This window comes from Mobula birostris, chromosome 25 (assembly GCF_030028105.1).
Source record: "Mobula birostris isolate sMobBir1 chromosome 25, sMobBir1.hap1, whole genome shotgun sequence".
NCBI classification, from domain to species: domain Eukaryota; kingdom Metazoa; phylum Chordata; class Chondrichthyes; order Myliobatiformes; family Myliobatidae; genus Mobula; species Mobula birostris.
In genome coordinates this window covers 51,312,886-51,332,545 of record NC_092394.1, presented here as the reverse complement: position 1 = coordinate 51,332,545, position 19,660 = coordinate 51,312,886, and the positions used below count along the sequence as shown (strand labels likewise).

The 19,660-nt window shown below is 41.8% G+C and overlaps 1 protein-coding gene across 3 annotated transcripts in view; it reads left to right on the top strand.

The window, feature by feature from the left end:
* The window catches only part of LOC140187917 (sphingosine-1-phosphate transporter SPNS2-like), a 109,546-nt gene that overhangs the window by 1,287 nt on the left and 88,599 nt on the right, over window positions 1–19,660 (top strand). For all 3 annotated transcript variants that reach the window (XM_072243790.1, XM_072243789.1, XM_072243788.1), the window contains exon 2: window positions 19,039–19,104. In XM_072243790.1, the coding sequence (XP_072099891.1) occupies window positions 19,039–19,104 (66 nt within the window). The remainder of the gene's footprint in view (window positions 1–19,038; window positions 19,105–19,660) is intronic.

Here is a 19,660-nt window from a genome sequence, read left to right as displayed (position 1 = left end):
TACGAATTCATTACCGATGCTGAGCGAAAGGGTGGTTTTGACAACCAACTCCTAAATCCTTTGTATATTACCACCATCGGATGTAGGTTGCAGGTGCAAGTTTAATAGATTGTTCTGTATTTTTCATAAATTATTAAACCCACTCCAGGTTGCCCTGTAAGAGCATTTTGAACTCTGATTCCAGGATTGACTTAATAGAGAGACCGTCCATTAGTGACTGTCCTAGGAGGTCAAACCAAGAGAAAGCTTCAAAGCAGAATGAGAGGTCTCCCTGTCAACTGCACACAGCACTGTTCCTCTGACTTTGCATACAATCATGTTTTATCGTTTATGCTGTTTTACTGTGTAAATCGATTAGAACCTTCACCAGGAAGGGGTAATAAATTGTAAAATGGCAATAACTTGTTTTAAAAAATGACTATTCTGGCAAAGCCACCATCTTCTCCTGAAGATCCATAAATTCTTCGGAATTTCTGCATCTAGATGTTAGTTGGACTCACCATAGAAAGTCGGGCTTGGAACTTAACAGCACAATTATCTATGCTTTTGCAACATCACTGGACATTTTCTGCTTCGGAACAAATTGAAAACGTGCAGTTTTTAATTCATACTTTGAAGTTACTTTGCTTACGTGTTTTCTTGTCCCTTCTGTTTCCATTCTTTCAAATCTTAACACAATGTTTCTCCTCTTTTCTCACTTTTAGTACATTTTGTACCTTGTCCTATTTCCTTCTCTATTGTTCTTTCATTTTAAGCCGCCTGGTTAAGGATTGTGACAGATAATATTACTGCAGTTGATTGAGATGGAAGATGCCCCACCAGTCTGTTCACTCTGCAAGTGTGGAACATTCTGAACCACAAAATATAGAGAAGAATTAGGTCTTTTGGTCCATCCAGTTTGCCCCTCTATTTCATTTTGGCCAGTCCATTTTCTCTCTCAACCCCATTCTCCTGTCTTCTCCCCATAAAATTTCACGCCCTGACTAATCAAAAACCTATCAACTTCCATCCTAAATACACCCAATGACTTGACCTTCATAGCCGCCTATGGCATTGAATTCCACAGATTCACCACCCTCTGGCTAAAGAAATTCCTCCTAATGTCCATTATAAATGGATGTCCCTCTATTATGAGGCTGTGCCCTCTGGTCCTAGACTCCCCGACTATAGGAAATATCCTCTCTACATCCACTCTTTCTAGGGTTTTCAGCATTCGATAGGTTTCAATAAGATCCCCCACCCCCATTCTTCTAAATTCCAAGGAGTACAAGCCCAGAGCCATCAAACGCTGATTATACAATAACCTGTTCATTCCTGGAATCATTCTTGTGAACCTCCTCGGATGCCTCTCCAACGTCAGCACATCCTTCCTTAGAGAAGGGGCTAAATCCTGCTCACATACTCCAAGTGAGACTCACCAGTGTCTAATAAAACCTCAGAATGACATCCTTGCTTTTATATTTTAGTCCTCTTGAATTTAATGCTAACATTGCATTTGCCTTCAACACCACCAACTCAACCTGCATGGTCATCTTTAGCGAATCCTGCATGAGGACTCCAAGTCCTTTTGCAACTCAGATTTTTGAATTTTCTGTCTGTTTGGAAAATAGTCTATGCTTTCATTCCTTCTAACAAAATGCATGACCATACACTTCCCGACACTGCATTCCATCTGCCACTCCTTTGTTCATTCTCCTAATCTGTCTAAGTCCTTCTACAGACTCCCTGCTTCCTCAACACTACCTGTCCCTCCACCTATCTTTGTATCTTCTACAAACTTGGCCACAGACCCATAAATTCCAACATCCAAATCATTGACATATAATGTAAAAAGAAGCAGTCCCAACAACACTAGTCACCGACAGCCGCTCTTTGCCTTCTGCCAGTCAGCCAATCTTCATACATGCTAGTGATTTTCCTGAATGCCATGGGTTCTTATATTTTAAGCAGCTTCATTTGTGGCACCTTGTCAAATGCCTTTTGAAAATCCTAATAAATAATGCCCACCAATTCTCCTTTGTCTATTCTGCTCGTTATTTCCGCAAAGAATTTCAAAAAATTTGTCAGGCAAGATTTCCCCTTAAGGAAACCATGTTGTCATGTTCTTTCAAGTACCCTGAAACCTGATTGTTAACTGTAAGGGTGAAAGACCTTGATGGAAGTTGTATACAGGCCTCCAAACGGTAGGCAGGATGAGGGCTCCAAATTACAGTGGGAGATGGAAAACACATGTCAAAAGGGCAACGTTCTGATAGTATTGGAGAATTTCAACATGCAGGTAGATTTGGAAAATCAGGTTGGTGCTGGATCACAAGAGAGAATTTGTAGAATGCCTACGAAATTACTTTTTAGAGTAGCTTGTGGTTGAGCCCTCTTGGGGAAAGGCTATTCTGGTTTGAGTGTTGTATAATGAACCAAATTTGATTAGGGAGCTAGAGATAAAGGAACCCTTAGAAGAAAGTGATCATAATATGATAGACTTTATCCTGCAATTTGAGAGGGAGAAGCCAAAGTCAGATGTGTCAGTCTTACAGTGGAGTAAAGGGAATTATAGAAGCATGAGAGAGGAGCTGGCCAAGGTTGATTGAAAGGGGATACTAGCATGGATGACGGCATAACAGAATGGCTGGAGATTCTGGGAGCAATTAGGAAGGCACAGGATAGATACACCCCAAAGAAGAAGTATTCTAAAGGCAAGATGATGCAGCTGCGGCTGACAAAGGAAGTCAAAAACAACATAAAAGCAAAAGAGAGGGCATATAGCAGAGCAAAATTTAATGGGAAGTTAGAGGATTGGGAATTTTTTAAAAACCAACAGAAGGCAATTAAAAAGTCATAAGGAGGGGAAAGATGAAATATGAAGGTAAGCTAGCCAATAATACCAGAGAGGATACCAAAACTTTTTTCAGATATATAAAGAGTAAAAGAGAGGCAAGGGTAGATATCGGACCACTGGAAAATGATGCTGGAGAGGTAGTAATGGGGGACAAGCAAATGGTGGACAAACTGAATAAGTATTCTGCATCTGTAAGTTAGAGGTTCAAGAGTGTCAGGGGGCAGAAGTGAGTGCAATTGCTATTACTAAAGAGAAGGTGCTTGGGAAACAAAGAAAGGTCTGAAGGTGGATAAGTCACCTGCACCAAATGGTCAGCACTCCAGGGTTATGAAAGAGGTGGCTAGGGAGATTGTGGAGGCATTGGTATTGATCTGTCAAAGATCACTAGATTCTGGCATTATTCCGGAGGACTGGAAAATGGCAAATGCCACTCCACTCTTCAGGAAAGAAAGCCGATGAAAGGAAATGACAGGCCAGTTAGCCTGATCTCAGTGGTTGGGAAGATGTTGGAGTTGATTGTTAAGGATGTGGTTTTGGGATACTTGGAGGCACATGACCAAACAGACCAAGATCAGCATGGTTTCCTTAAGGGGAAATCTTGCCCGATAAATCTGTTGGAATTCTTTGATGAAATAACAGGCAGGATAGACAAAGGAAAATGGGTGGATATTGTGTACTTGGATTTTCAGAAGGCCTTTGATCACATGCAGTATATGAGAATGCTTAACAAGGTAAGAGCCCATGGTATTTCAGGAAGGATACTATCACGGATAGAGGATTGTCTGCAGGTGTGGTAATACAAGCAGGAAATTCTGGAAATTCTCAGCAGATCAAGTAATGTCTGTTTTGGGTTTCAGTTAACTTTAATTCTCTTTCTACAGATATTACCACACCTGCTGAGTGTTTTCTGCATTGTCTGTTTTTATCTCAGATTTTCAGCATCTGCAGTTTTTTTGATAGTTTATAACGTGACTTGAACAGTTCCAGCAAGATCTAAATATTGCCTTTACTGGGGTTGCTGTTTTAACACTAATACATACATTGTTCGTTAATGCTTGCTAGGTACAGATTAGCACTAAATGCTTAATGGTGCTGCAACTGTGTTGATTCATATGTTCATAGTAAGAAAGCTGATTTGAATGGTTACAGGGGAAGATGCTCAGCTCTGTCTTCCAGTTGTTTCTCTGGATCATATGCAGATTATTCCCTCCAATACGTTGCACTGTTTTGTCAGTATTTCATATTAAGTAAGGTAATACATCCAACAACTCAGAAAGTTGCCGTCTTTAGCCACCATTCCTGAATCAGACAATTGCCTGCCCCTGAGCAGACCATACACATTGTCCATACAGTTGGGAGAGAGCTATTCTTTCATCACATGTCCATTGTATAAACAAAATCTCAGTAATGCTGAGAAATCTGAAATTTAAATGGAAAACCCTGGGAATTCTCAGCAGGTGAGGCTGCTGAACTTGAATCCTAATGAAGCTCACAATTAATGCTAGCCAAAGCTGCGCTATCATACTGTATCTAACTCATGGTGTCTCTCTCTTAACCTCACAATCTGCGTCGTTATGGTTTTGCACCTTTCCGTCTGTCTGCACCATTGCGTTATTGTTTTTCCTTATTCTTCTCAATGCAATGTTGTAATGAAATGATCCATATGAATGCTACGTTTTTCATTGTTCTCGGCAAGTGATAATAATGAACCAATGACCCAATTAAATTCCCTACTTCTGCTCCACCTCTGCTTATAGAGCCACACTGGTGCCTTCTCCAATGCTTTGCTCTTAAAACCTCATCGTGGCTTTTGAGACTGGTTGTGGTCTTTCCCATCCTCCACACATTATCCCCTGCCCTCCAACATCTCTGGAACATCTCCTCATACTGTATCCTTTCCTCAGTTGTACAGTCCTTGAAATCCAAGCTCTCTGCCAGTGGCAATGTGCTCTCAGCTGCATGAGGTCTAGAATTCCAGGCTCATTTATTTAAGATCCCTCTTGAAGGCCACCTCTTCAATGAAGCTTTTGGTCATCTTTCTGTGGGATGCATTGTCACTCTTTCAATCGCTGGTTTGGAAATATTCCAGATGAGCACCTTGTGAAAGGTACTTGCCTCTGACACATGCATAATTGGCTTGCAGTAGGAATGTAGAAACTGCTACATATGTAAAGCCACAAAAGAAATGCCTCATTAAATTGCCCTTTTAATAACTGAATTGGCTATCAGGTCAAAAAACAAAATCAGTGTTATCCTCGTGTAGAGGAACTAGTGAATGTTGGTGTTGATCATCCATTTGACATATGCCAATGAAATATACAATTACCCCAACTATGAACTATATAATAATTCCACTCCCTGACTGGGAAATATACAATTACTTACCTTTATAATACATGTACATTATAAAGGTAAGTAATTGTATATTTCCCAGTCAGGGAGTGGAATTATTATATTGTTCATAGTTGGGGTAATTGTATGTTTCATGGCCAGGGAGTGGGCTAAGTATATATGTCGCAGTTGGATTAATTGGTAGGGTGTAGAACGATTGAATAGTTCCTAACTTTGGAGTACTTTTTAGGAACCGGGTCAATTAAATGAATAGTGAGTGGAGTAATTCTGTAAAATTCTATTTAATGAATTAATCTACATAAGGCAAGGCTGACACTCATTCCTCATAGTCCATTTGAGCATCTGTTTCCTTCTGACGAAGGTGCTCCCCCTGGAGTGAGATGGGGGCTTCTTGGACTTGTAGCTATCAACACAGAAGGATTATTTCCGGGTAGAATGGTACATGGATTGAAAGGGCATCTGCAGTAGTGGTCTTTACACATACCTGTTGACCTTGACCTTCTTCCTAGTTAGGGTCGCAGGTTTGGGTTTATCCGGTGGGGAATTGCAGTACATTGTTTGGATGGTACAGGCGGTGGCTGCTGTGTGCTGCTGGTGGTAGTAGTGAGTGTTTACGATGGTTAAGAGAAAGAAGAAATAGAGTTGCTGGAACTGTAAGATACAAACATTTGCTGGAAACCTGCAATGGAGTGTTGGAAATACCCAAACATGAGAAAGTCTACAGATGCTGGGAACCCAAAACAGCACACACAAAATGCTGGAAGTACTCAGCAGGTCAGGCAGCATCTGTGAAAAAGAGTGAGCGGTCGACTTTTCGGGCTGAGGCCCTTCTTCAGGACTGAGCGGGAAGTGGGGAGATAGCCAGCAGAGCAGGCTGTGTCTGTGTAAAGAGATAAACATACTTAACATGGTAATTGGTCTATCATGCCACATGAACTGAGACCTTGTGTTTTCATGCCATCCAGACAGATCATTCCATAAGTAAGTTTATAAAGGTAGTTCGAAGTAAAGACTAAGATGAGCTATCATTATGACTGGCCAGTTCTGACACAAACTGGAAAGGCTGGTTATCTGAAATATTTGAATTCAGTGTTAATCTCTGAAAGCTGTCACAAGCCTAGTCAGGAGGCAAGTTCGTGTTTCTCATTGGTTTATTGGGCTTTGTTGGAACAATATAAGATACCAGTGGCAGAGTGAGAGAAAAGTGGAGAATTAAAGTGACAGGTGATCCAAGAAATGGTGACAATGAGCTAGCAGTTTCCTGCCACTTTAGTAGGGAGGATGCAACTCCATATTCCAGAAATGCAACCTCTCCAATGTTAATTTTGGGAAGTCACTTTGATCTGAAGTCAGGTTGTAATCTATATGAGCGAGGGTGAAGAAACAGGTTTTCTCAGCTAGGGAAATTGAACTCACAACGATTATAAAGTGCACGCTGAGCCCAACTTGTCAGGTCCAAGACCAGACCAACTGCACTCAATGCACGGCTATAATTCATTGTCCTGTGAAGAATGCCATTGAAGGCAGGGACTGTGTGAGTGTGTGTGTCTACATGTTCATATCTGTGTCTCTGTGCCCATGGTTCTATGTATATATCTGTTTAGTGTTTCAGTGTGAATGTTAATAAGCATATTAAAAAGTGATGTACAATACTGTGCACATACATATAGCTAGGGTGCTTAAGACTTTAGCACAGAACTGTGGTAGTTTTATGCAATTGCACGTTTCTGTTGCAAAAAAAAATCACGGCATATGTGAGTGATGATAAACCTTGATTCTGATCTGGGTCTCTATTGTGGACTGAGAGTGGGAAGAGGGCAGGGAGAGGGGAATCATGGTTGGGGAAAAGGGGAAGGGGAAGCACCAGAGAGACATTCTGTAATGATCAATAAACCAGTTGTTTGGAATCCAATGACCTTGCCTGGTGTCTCAGGGCTGGGTGTGTCCGCACCTGCGCCAGCCCCTCCATGCCCCTGGCACTCTTCTGCTACCTGACCCACACTCCACCCATGATACTTCACCCTCCCTGTTCCCAACACCCTTTGCTCCTGCCAGATTTACAAATTTGCACTCTGCTCCACGCTGACAAGTACAGTACTGTGCAAAAGTCTTGGACCTCAGCTATATATATGAGCCTAAGACTTTTGCACAGTCCTGTAGATCTCACAGTACATGGTTTGTTGTTCTGTGATTGTTTCTTTTCTGAGGCAGCAGATTCAATGTCATTAGCATACCCGAGGTTTTAGACACATTTTGTTTTGTTCAAAGCTACTTGCTGTGATTTTAATTCACTCACTCTAAGTCTGTTGATTAAGTTCACAGCCCAGTGGGGGCAGACTGCAAACCAAGCAAGGGCCAGATTTGATGTTTAATTTCTGCTGAATTAATTGGTGGAATCCAGAGGGGCAATTGGGCAGCTAATCCTGAGAGGAATCAGCCAAACACTTCTGAAAACCTCCTGGAAAATGCCCACAATGGGATTGCTGAGTGAGGACTGGCCTTGGAGAAACATTTAAGGCAAAATAATTCAGATTATCTTGTGGGGAAAGCCCAGTACCAGAGGGAAATGATGAAAATCACTAGTCAAGTAATACTGATTGCACTAAGTACATTCACTGACCCATGAGTCAATGCGAATCAATTAATAATACCAGAAGTTTGGGTAGATAATCAATTATGGCAAAAAACAGTTCAAGCAGAGGTGTTCATACTGAACTGGCTTTGCTACAATGTTAGGTTCTGGGTGTAAACTGGACTGTGACAGCAGTGAGTGAGTTTACACTGTAACTGTGAGAAGGCCAAATAATCACAAGTGTTCCTACACCCCAGGCACACATCATGATTGTGGGCTTTGGACTCATTTTGTTTCATGGACATTTGACAAAACTGGTTATTACCGAGGAAAAAATGGAATTGTTGCTCAAGGTTAAAAAAATTAACTGAGAAAAGAAAAAATCAGAGAGGACAAAGTGTTTTTGGACATCTCAACTGCTGTAGATTCAATGACATGTAATCTCTGTTGGTAATCCAGGACATCCCCAAATATATTACAGTCAATTACATCATGTTTGAAAACTCATCACAGTTGCAATTTGCATTTGGGCTGCACATAACGAAGTCCTAAAACTCTGCTGCCAGAGGTACGTACTTCACAGTAAAGCTCCCTAGATACAGCCCAATATCAGCAGAGTTTATTGTGCTGTGATACCAGCAACCAAGCATGTGATCCCACTGTGAAGCTCGCAATGCATTCTTGAATCAGCTTCAGTGAGCTTGTCCAAGTTGTGGGCTGAGACCCATTGAAGAGTGGATTTCAAAGAGGATGAATGGCTGGACAAAACAAATGATCACAGTTCTTCAAACATCTTGGTACAACTTTCAACCATCTTAGTACAATGTGACTCAGGAGGGCGCCATCCATCCCCGCCACCGAGGACATGTCCTCTTCTCAGTTTTACCATCAGGAAAGAGGTACTGAAGCTTGAAGACACACACTTAGTAATTCAGGAACAGCTTCTTCTGCTCTGCCATCTGATTTCTAAATGGACAGGCATTGAACCCATGAACATTACCTCAGTACTTTTTTAAAATTTCTGGTTTTGCACTGCTTATTTTGTTAGCTGTTTAAGATACATATATAATTACTATAATTCAGTATTTTTCTATATTTGTCATGGTTTGCATTGTACCAGTGCTGCAAAGTTAGCAAATTTCACGACATATTCCAATGATGTTAGACCTGATTCTGAATCTGACTCATAAAATTGGATGATAATCATTGCAATCTCAAGTCAATAGACTATTGGAGACCAAAGGTGAGGAAGTGCCAGTGTTGAAGAGCTTTGGTAATCATGGATTCAAACTCAGTTGTTATACTTTCCTCAGCATGTCGGAATTTATTCATCTACTCTATTTATAAATGTTTATTTCCAGTAGATTGGGTTTGGTTTCTCCCAAGTCCCAGATTCAGAAAGGCTGTAAATCCCCATGTGCCAGCTAATCTCTTTCCAATATTTTCTGCTGCATTTTCCGCTTTCTTTCCTTTTCACTTCATGGTGTTGAGGGCAGACACATAGTTTGAACTTCTGGGACTCTGAGACTGCCAGACTTAATAATTCTTTTTCTGAATTGCTCTCTCTCTCTTTCTTGCTGTGAGGCAGTGACCATGGAGGGCCAGGGCATCGTTTGTCCTTCACCTCCAACCATGCTCTTCCAGATTTGAGAATGGGAACATCAGGTAATTATAATTTTGAGCTAATTTTAATGATCCAAACTGGAGATATTTGTTGAAGGATAAATGAGATCTTCTACTTCTCGAGCTAGTCACCTTGAACGGTTGCCGACTGTTTTTCTCAAAGCGCTTTAACCATTTAATTGCTAAATACTCACAATATTTATTGATGTCTTTCTTCCGAGTAACAATTACATTTTAGTGTGTGGGCACAAGAACACCATATCTTGTTCACAGTGTTTCACCTAAGTCTGTTCAAAGTCTCTGGCCCATTGGACTGTATTAGAAGGTTTAGCCTTGAGGGGAAGTCGAGGAAGGGGATGAAGGCAAAAAGGTTCAACATGTGCGATAGGATTCGTGTAAATAGATTTTCATAGTCTGCACGGACTTGGTGGTAGAAAAGCGTAGTTCCATGCTTTAACTCTCTATGGCCAGTGAGTGTGTGATCCATCTGGTGTGTGTAATGGGAGCTACAGCATGTATCTTGGCTGATGGGATCCATTCTGTGCATTTCCAGTCTGACACAAGGTTCAACGTGAATCACAGGAAACCAAAAAAATATTCCTTATATACTCCAAAAACACAGCTAATACTTTGCTTATATGAACACAAATAGTCATATATCCATAAGGGGCTAGCAAAGTTCAAAGTACAGATATGTCAGCATATACAACCCTGAGATTCATTTACCTGCTGGCATACTCAATAAATCTATAGAATAGTAACTCTAACAGGGTCAATGAAAGTTTAACCAGAGTGCAGCAGACAACGTAATTGGGAACACTCATTCCCCACCCCCCCATCACATCTGCATGGATTGTCTTGCTCAGGAGCTTTGAGATGATGGGAGTGCAGCCTCTCCTTGGACAGGTGAATGGTGTAGTTGGATAGATCGGAATAATCCCATTGGTGTGAGATTGAACTCATGATCCAGAACAGGTTAGGACGGCAAGCTGCCTTCCAGAAAGGGTCCTACTGGACCAAATCAATCTCCATGGTCACTTCTACCGACAACTCCAACTGTCTGGATCTGCTTCAAGTTCACATTCGTTGACTGTTGTTACAACCTGCTCCTATTACTAATATTTGATCCCACTTTAAGGTCAACGTCAGCACAAGCAAGATAAAATCTGCGGATGCTGGAAATCCAAGCAACACACACAAAACGCTAGAGGAACTCAGCAGGTCAGGCAGCATCTATGGAAAAGAGTACAGTCGATGTTTCAGGCCGAAACGTCAACTGTTTACTCTTTTCCTCGATGCTGCCTGGCCTGCTGAATTCCTCCAACATTTTATGTGTATCGCTCCAATGTCAACACAATCTTCCCAAGAAAGAAAGACCATTCAAATCCTTTGTATTATTAGCATCTTAGCTGTTTATGGTGTGGAATGCATGTGAGATGGTAGTGACTTGGGTAGGCCGGATGTTTTGACATGCATTTACAGTTTGCTCTACCTCTAAAGTGCAAATGGATAATTTTAAAATCACTCCTGATTTACGGCTACTCAGTTAACTTGTCTCCCAACAAACATTGCTAATATTTTTCTCCCTTTTATTCAATCTGACAAGCATTAAAAATAGCAGTAATGTGTAAATGCAGAGGGTGCAAAGATCTTTATTTTTTACAGCGTGTTACTGTCAGATTGTTTCATGTATTTTTGAGGTTGAATTTTTAGACGATATCAAGGTGAGGAATTAAACACTTCTATTTTGGTCACCCTGTAGTGTGGTGATTTGTCAGTGCGTTGACAGCAGGGGCAAGACATGGAATAAAGCCTCAGCAGCCTTAATCAGAAATCAGCACACCTGACCCTTTCACCTTTTCCAAACTGTCAAGACGTTATATTGCATCCCTGTTCTCGTCATATGACAGCTTGCCATTTCTTCCTGCTCTTGTTGCCATCCCTGGGGAAATTATTTGTAGGATTGGTTCATTATCTCATTCCCTGCAGAAACCTATGGAGAGGTCAGTCAGGATCCGCCCAGTCAGGGAGTATCATATTCACCTGAGGAGGCAGTGCAGCACTATGTCTGTAGCATCAAGAGGGACTCAATGTCTCAGGAGCGACCGAGCCCCCTCCTGCTCGAGGTGACGAGGGGATGGCCCACCAATCAGCTGCTGGAAATCTGTGCAAAGCAGAAAATGCTGGAAATAATTCACAGATTTGGCAGCATCTGTGGAGAGAAAAAAAAATATCACAGGTTGATGAGCTTTTGTCAAGACTGACACAGTTGGGAATGAAATTATATATTTTCTCTCTCTCCCTCTCTCGAAAAGATACTTGGGTAAGTTCATGATTAGGAAAGTCTCGAACAGAAGTTCCAAATCTTTTTAATGCCTTGGACCCCTTCTGTTAACCAAAGGATATCAGCCAAACACAGGCAAATGGGACTAGCTCGGTGGGCTGCGTGGTCAGCGTGGATGAGTTGAACCAAAGAGCCTCTCCCTCCTTTTCCCCCCTCTCCCCCCCTCCCCCCTCCCCCCTCGAATTGATGGGTCCTTACACTTGAATAAATTATGCAGATTAGGTACATAGTTTCTTGATGTTTATGACAAATGTGGGACAAAATGTGGCAGCCGTGCATTCATACACTGTCACCTCAGTGAGAGATCCTGTCCCAGCTGAATTGGAAGGTTATAGCTCTGGGCATGACTGGAGGAAGTCAAGCACAAGGTCGGGGCCCAGGTTTCAATGCTTTGTTCCGAGAAGAGCTGGGGATTTCTCCTTATCCCGGCAATGTTTTTCCTACAGCATCTGCTGAAACGTGATTGGATTGAGTATCTCGTGGCTCTTTTAGGGACATGGTTATGTACGTACTGCCTGCCATGCTCCTTTCCATTACACAATGACAGCTCTTAAAGTATGTAATTGGCTATGAAGTACCTCAGGGCATCCTGCCAATGTCAGTGGGATTCAGTGTTATAGGTTCATTGATTGATTTTGGCCAGGAGTTTAGGGAGAGCTCACCTGCTCTGTGAGAAACAATTCCTTGAATTCTTTAAATTATTCATAATTTTAAAAGCTGATGTCAAAGTCTGGGTGTGCGAATGAATAGGTGAACCATTGCAGGAGTAAACTGACTGAATGGACTCTATCTGATCCCAAACTGTGGGTAAATTCCTGTGAATCATCTTCTACTAATAGATGTCCCGGTGGTAGAGAGGTGTGGCATTGTGCTCAGACCCTCGAGAGGTATTAGATCTGTCAATATTTTAAGTCTCTGTTTCCACATTGTCCAACTAGCACTGTTGGACAATGTTACGTCAGTGCTGATCAGCCGCAGAGCCTTGCTGCTCTCCTCCGCTAGAACAGGCAGAGTCCAGCTCTGACCTTCCAGGTGCAACCTCTGGTGCTTCCCGCTTCCCTGTATTTTCCCACTCTTCTGGAAAAAGAGCAAGACCAACATTTCCCTGTACATCCCCATAGGAAGTGTATGCAGCCTCTGTCCAACGGCACTTTAAACATTCCCGTCTCTTTTATTTCAGTTTATGGTTTTAGAGTAAGTGCCTTTGTTGTGTTTTATAATTTCAGAAACTAATCGAAAGGAAAAGCAGTAGGATACATGTGTACTTAGGTTTTCTTTACACGTGGTGCTCACATATGATATGGTGGTGTCCGGGAAATTAATTTGCTAAGGAAACTTGATTAAAGTTGATCACAAATAAAGTTAGACACAGAGTTTGAAGAAAGAACAGCTCTATTCACGATATCATGAGGAGTGGAACTGCTAACAGTGGGATTCGAACTTCAAATAATACAAAGAGCGCAGCTGCTTTTATACTCGTACAAATCATTGCAAAAGCAAAGGTTGCAACGGGACGCGATACAAAGGTTGTGGAGCATTCACTTTAATCACTGATAACATGTGGCAGGACAGCCCCTGTCCCGTAAGCTGAGGCGTCACAGGCAAGCTTCACTGGACGATGGGGTTCATAGTGTAAGAGTACAGTGGCTGACATCACCATTTCTTTTACCTTTTGGAAAGCCATTTCACTCCGCTTTGTCCATTGCCATTTCTTCCCGACCCATAGTAATGAGTTCAAGTGGTGGAGCACAGTAGTCAGGTTTGGCAGGAACCTGTTAAAAATAATTGACAAATCCTAAAAAGAACAACAACTCCCTTTGGCCTTGGGCGTCCACCATTCTTTGAATTTTCTCGGCACTTTTGTGTAATCCTTGTGCATCAATAGTGTGACCACTCTAGGTGATGTTTGTTTTAAAGAATTCAGTCTAGTTGTGCCGTGCTCTGAGCCCACTATCTTACAATCTTTTAATACTGTCCTGAACTTTGGAGATGTTGCAAGTCATCCTGATCGGTAACAATGATGCCATCCAGGTAACACTGAGTGCCGGGGCAGTCTTGTAGCACTTGGTCCTTAGCTTCCTGCCAGAGTGCAGGTTCAGATGCCGCTCCAAAAAGAAACCCATGATAGTGATAAAGCCCTTTGTGCACGTCTATGGTGAGAAACACTATGGACTCTTCTTCCATCTCCATCTGCAGGTAGGCCTCAGCTAAGTCCACTTTGCTGAAGTGTTTCACTCCAGAAAAGTTTGCAAAGATATCCTCTATTCCAGGCAGAGGGTATGATCTACTTTCCGTACTGGGTTGATGGTGACCTTAATATCACCTCAGATCCTGACAGACCCATTCTTCTTGGCTACTGGGACCACTGGCATTGCCCATGGGCTCTACTCAATCTTGGAAAGAATTCCTTTGGCCTCCATGTGATCTAGCTTACTGGTGACTTTATTATGGACGGTATAAGGAACCAGATGGGTTTTGTAAAACTTGGGTGTGGCATTTTCATTTAACACAAGCTTACCCTTGATATGGTTGAGTTTTCCAATGCCATCCCTGAACATCGCTGTGGCATCATCCAGTACCTTTCTTGATTCTCTTTTGGTTAACTCTATTGCAGAGGCTGTGGCATGCAAGTGGTGGATGGGTTTCTAATCAAGTTGTAGTTGTCTCAGCCTCTCATGCCCTCAAATTGCTGTTTCAACTACATACAAACCCAATGTGCCTTGCTGGTCATTGTATTTCACTGGTATAAATGTCTCCCACAGGATTTATCTTTTTTCCACTGTAAGTTCTTAGTTGGATATTGGCAAGCTTCAGTTTAACATCTGTGAAGTGACATTCAAACTCATTTTGCGGAATGAGTCAAGCCAGTGTCTAATTCCATTTTAATTAATTTGCTATTCATTTCTGGTATAAGCCATAATGCTTGTTGTCTTGTTAGTTTTCACATTGTAAATCTCAAGGCTACTCAGTCCTGTGTCACTCCCATCATTATCAGATTTTTCATCAACAGCATGCAAATTAGTGCTCTTTTTGAAACTGCAACTTGACTTTTTATCTTTCTCTCTGCTCTGTGCAGTCCATTTATTTTTGTCTGTCCGACATGCTCTTTGTTGCATTTTCGACAAGTTTCACCTTTAAACATGCATTGGTCTGGTATATCACAACAGTAACACAATTTGTTTGGTCAGGCAGGTTTCTGTTTAGATGTTGCAATTTTGTTCATGCTCACTTTCATCCTGACTGCAATGCTATTGTATCTCTGTCTGCTGTTTCCATTGATACAGTTATTTCAACTACTCTTTTAATGTGAGTTGTGCTTCACTTGGGAGACATTTTTGAATGTTTCCTGATAAGACTCCACAAACTAAACAATCTCTTAGTTCATCATTAAGCCCCTCACTGGACTGACAATGCTCAGAAATTTCTTCAATTCAGCCACATAACCTGAAATGGTCTCCTCTTTGTTTCGATCCCACTGATGAAACCTAAAGTGGCCTGCAGTGGTTTTAATTCTAAGTGGTCATGATATCAGCAAAGCTAATTTTGGCTGGTTTGGTTGAAGCGTTTAAACTTCTAAGCAAACTTTTCACCTAATGCACTCAGCAACACTGGCATTCACTTTTCATTGTCTATTTCATTCGCTTCAAAATGCTGCTTAATTTGTTCAAAGGAAACAGTTGGCATTTAAATAACGACTGTTATGATTTTGGGACAATCCAAAATTACAGAAAAATATACTTCTTATGTAGAGGCACAATTAACGTAGGAAAATACATGAGGTGATAAATTCCATCAATCATATTGGATGTTGTTAAAATCAGGTCCACTGTCTTTATCTTTACTTACTATGGCACACATGTGGCTTATCAGGCTCATTCTCCTTCCCCTCATGTCTCTGTGGCAATGACAACTTGCTCTCTCACATTGCCCATCAGCTCCTCTTTGATTCTTTTGCCTCATACCCAGGCTAAGAGAGAGCTTGCAGTGGCCCAGTAACCTGCCTGCACGCCTTTGCAGTGGGAAGACATGGGAACAGCTTGGGGAAACGCACACAGTCACAGGGAGAATCTGCAGGATTGATCCCAGGACTCTGGCACTGAGGTAGCACTACCTGCTGCACCATCCCGTCACCTGTTCTAGCGAGCATTCAATCTCCCTCTGTTTGGACAGTCAGGATGTGAAACCCTTTGATGTTTTCTGATGGTATAACTTCTCCAGATTCCACATTCCCACTCTGATCCTCATACTAACATTTTTTAAGAAAGTGCCTTTTGCTTTGAAAAAACTGAGAAGGCGCTGAATGGTGTAAGTAAATGCTTACTTAGGAGTGTCTGTGCATTGATCTATGGACTGGAAACACCCTTAAAACCTCATTTTAGCAGAAGGAAAAATGTTATTATGATACAGCCTCAACAGAAATGACAGCACCATTGTAATAAAGGGTTTGAGGTAGCTGTGGAAGTTGGAGCCAATAACACCGTAAATGGGTGGAATTTCCCCTGCAACTAACCAGCAAAGGAGCTGATTCAAATATTAGCTGCTCAGCACAAAATTCAGTCATTATTTTTAGCACCTCAAAGATCTTTCCTGTCGATAGATTTTTTTCAGGCACATAATAGGCTGTATTTCCTATCTTGAAATGACCAACTTCAACTGCAGAACAGTGTACACGACCTGGTTGTGAAGCCACATACTTTACTTTCTAAAACAGCTCCTTGCTCAGTATCAATGTGGGATATTGCCGTGTGCAGAAATTCCCATGGCTCTCCGCACTTTCTGCATTGTATAGAAAAGATAATGGGTGTCGAAGTGTATTAAAATCAACAGCGGTCATGGGGAAAAATATCAATGGAAGATGTTACAGGAAATGAAAATCAAAATCAAACCTGCACATGCTGCAAAACTGGGACAAAAACAGAAACTGCTAAAGATGCTCAGCAGGTCTTTATGAACCTGCGTAACCCTCTGAATAATCCCAGTCTCCTCAGCTGAGAGGTTTCCAATTTATTTACGTGCTTATAGTGAGGTGTACATTAACCGAGTTGTTTCTCCTGAGACAGCCTTCCATTTTTCATGGTTCGGATTCGGATTATGGGCATCAATATTTCCCTAATTGCCCTTGAGCTACCTCAGAGAGCTATTTAAGTCGGCCGGGTAGAGAGTGTCATTGGGTCAAGGGTTCTGGAATATGGACCCAGCGATGAGGAAGGAAATGTATTTCAGGATGACATGCAACTCGCAAGGTAACCTGCAGATGGTGGACTGTTGCCCTCCTCCTTGATGTTGTAGCTCTTGGGTTTCAGTTGGAGCAGCAGGAGGCAAATAACTGCAGTGTATCTTGTAAATTTTAGGCACAAGGTAGCAAAGGGTGATTATTTAAGAAAGTGCTGGTGTGTTAGACAAGAAGACTGATCTGTCCTGGCTAATGTCAAAGTTTCTTGAATATTGGAGATATACTGATCCAGGCAAGTGGGCAGAATCAAGTCTCCCTGACACGCCATCTAAATGGTCAAAGGACCAGTTGCGCTGTTGATGTGGCTGGCCCAGTTGAGTCTATAGTGACCCCAGGATGCCGTTGGTGGTAGAATGTCAGGGACAGGTAATTAACATCTCTCTTGGTGGAGGTGGACATCACTTGACACTTCTGCAATGCTTGACAGCCTGTGCGTAGGTGTCACCTGGACTTTGTTGCATGCTGCCAAGGGCCGCTTCTTTTGCTGTAAATGAAATCTAACTTTGTGCAATGGTAAGCAGACTGCAACATTAAGTACGGTTTACTTGCGCTGACAATGCCTTAGATCAATTTACTGACCCAGGAACATTCCTCAGTTGGGAACAGATGTACTATGGGCAAGAGGGCCAGAGGTAAATGAGTGCATGCACTCATCTGAAAAGGTCTCTTCTTAGTCAGTCTTGTCAATCATTAAATTTTTGACATCTGATTGACTGAAAATAAGGACTTTGTATAGATTTTGTTCAAATAAATGTACGTTTTCTGTCTCACAAGGGTTCCTCCCTCCTAATTGTATGTTGTAATTTGGATTTAATGAAGACACAGGTGTTCCCTCACAAAATCCACGTGAGCTAACAGGTTAATCAGGATCTTTCTTACTGAGGTAATGAGGGATGATACCAGCAAAGGAATGAGAGTTACTGGGCCTCAAGATGTCAAATTGGGCCAAAGAACAGGTTTCGGTGCTGTACTATTCTATGTTTGAAGTGGGGGTGGTTAGCCATATTTTGCTTTGAGCTGTCTACTTCTTGTAAACCAGTTCTTGACACATGACGTGATCTTTTCAAAGGATTTGTAATGTATAGTGGTGAATACTGGTTGTTGGTCAGGCAGGAAGGGATGAGGCAAGTTGCTTTAGGAATAGCAGCCAAATTAAAGAGCATGTCAACCAGGATAACTTGGGTACCCTTTCATGACTGAAGTCTAAGAATCTTTTGCTCCAAAGATAGTTACCATTGAGAAGGCATTTGTTAAACCACTGAAGTTCGTCTGACAAAGTCAGGATGACCTGAAGACAACAGACTGTTTCTTGCTCTTCAAGGTAATGGAGGGTGCAGATGTGGGAGGTGCTTTGGTAGACCTGTTGGACCATGCACTTTATATCTGAGAGCAGGCTGGGTGGAGAGAGGAAAAGAGGCGGGAGTGAGTGGGGGGTGGGGTGGGGACACAAATCCAGTTCAGGGGAAGGCCACCAGTACCTCTGTATTTCAAATTATTGTTGATTTTTGGATGGGACAAATGCAATTTAATTCAAAATGCTCAGTAGGATATTCTGTCTTTATATTCTGACTGTCCAAAGAAATTTTCATCCATTGCCTACAAAGTAATTTATTACCATTTATAATTAATAAAATATTTGAATTCTTAATTTGTTTTGCCAGTTTTCATATTTTAATTGTCTGTCTTAATGTCCTTGACAAGCATTATAAACAGTGCAAGGACTATATCGAACCAATCAAAATTTAAAGCACTCTCTACTTGGCACCTAAGATAAAGCCAGTCATTCTTCCAACTCTGTAGCAGGTCAGGGGTCAGCTTTAACAACCAATCACCGGCTGAGCGCATCTTTATACATTAGCCCAGTTAATCACAGAATGTGATGGAAATCCTTTCATGCTTTGTCCACGATCTCGTCATTAACAGAGTCTCTTCTTCACCAATGGGCTTCTCAACTATGACTGCCTTCGTCAATCAACTGAATTCATTAGCATTAGAAAGTCCCAAATGTGTTAATCATCTTCTAGTACTTTTACCGTCCTCGTATGTTGCCGCTAATTGTGTGTCTTAATTATTTCCAGGTGTGTTGGCGGACATCCAAAGACACTTTGGAGTGAGCGACAGCAAATCCGGACTGTTGCCTACAGGTTAGTGGCCCGTCGCTAACCAGTTAGTTTGACAACTACAGAGGCCTGGCGTGGCTCTCCAGTAGCCCAGCAGTGAGTAGTGGGCCCTCTGGCCAATAAGTGATTTAAGATGCTCTACGTTTAACCAGTCATCTTGGTGAAGTCATGGTTATGGGCGAAATCTGTTTAGAGAATTCATGTTAAATGGAAACCAGCACTGGGAGTAAAAAGAGCTGAGATTTTCATTTTTAGGCTTTAGAAGAGTGGATAATTATCATTATAAAGACCGAGTTGTGCTTTGGGTTCTTGTCAGCACTTGCATCATTTGGAAAATCACTGATTATGGGAAATCTTAAAATACAACTACCACCAGCTTACATCATACTCTAATTTCCCCACACAAAGTCTCGATACCCCCCTTCACCCTTCCTATTCCGCTACCTTCTTTCCCAATTTCTGATGTTCCAGAGTCCTGATACAGGGTCTTGGCCTGAAATGTTGACTGTTTATTCCCGTCCGTAGATGCTGCCAGACCTGCTAAGCTCCTCCAGCACCTTATGTGTATTGCTCTAGATTT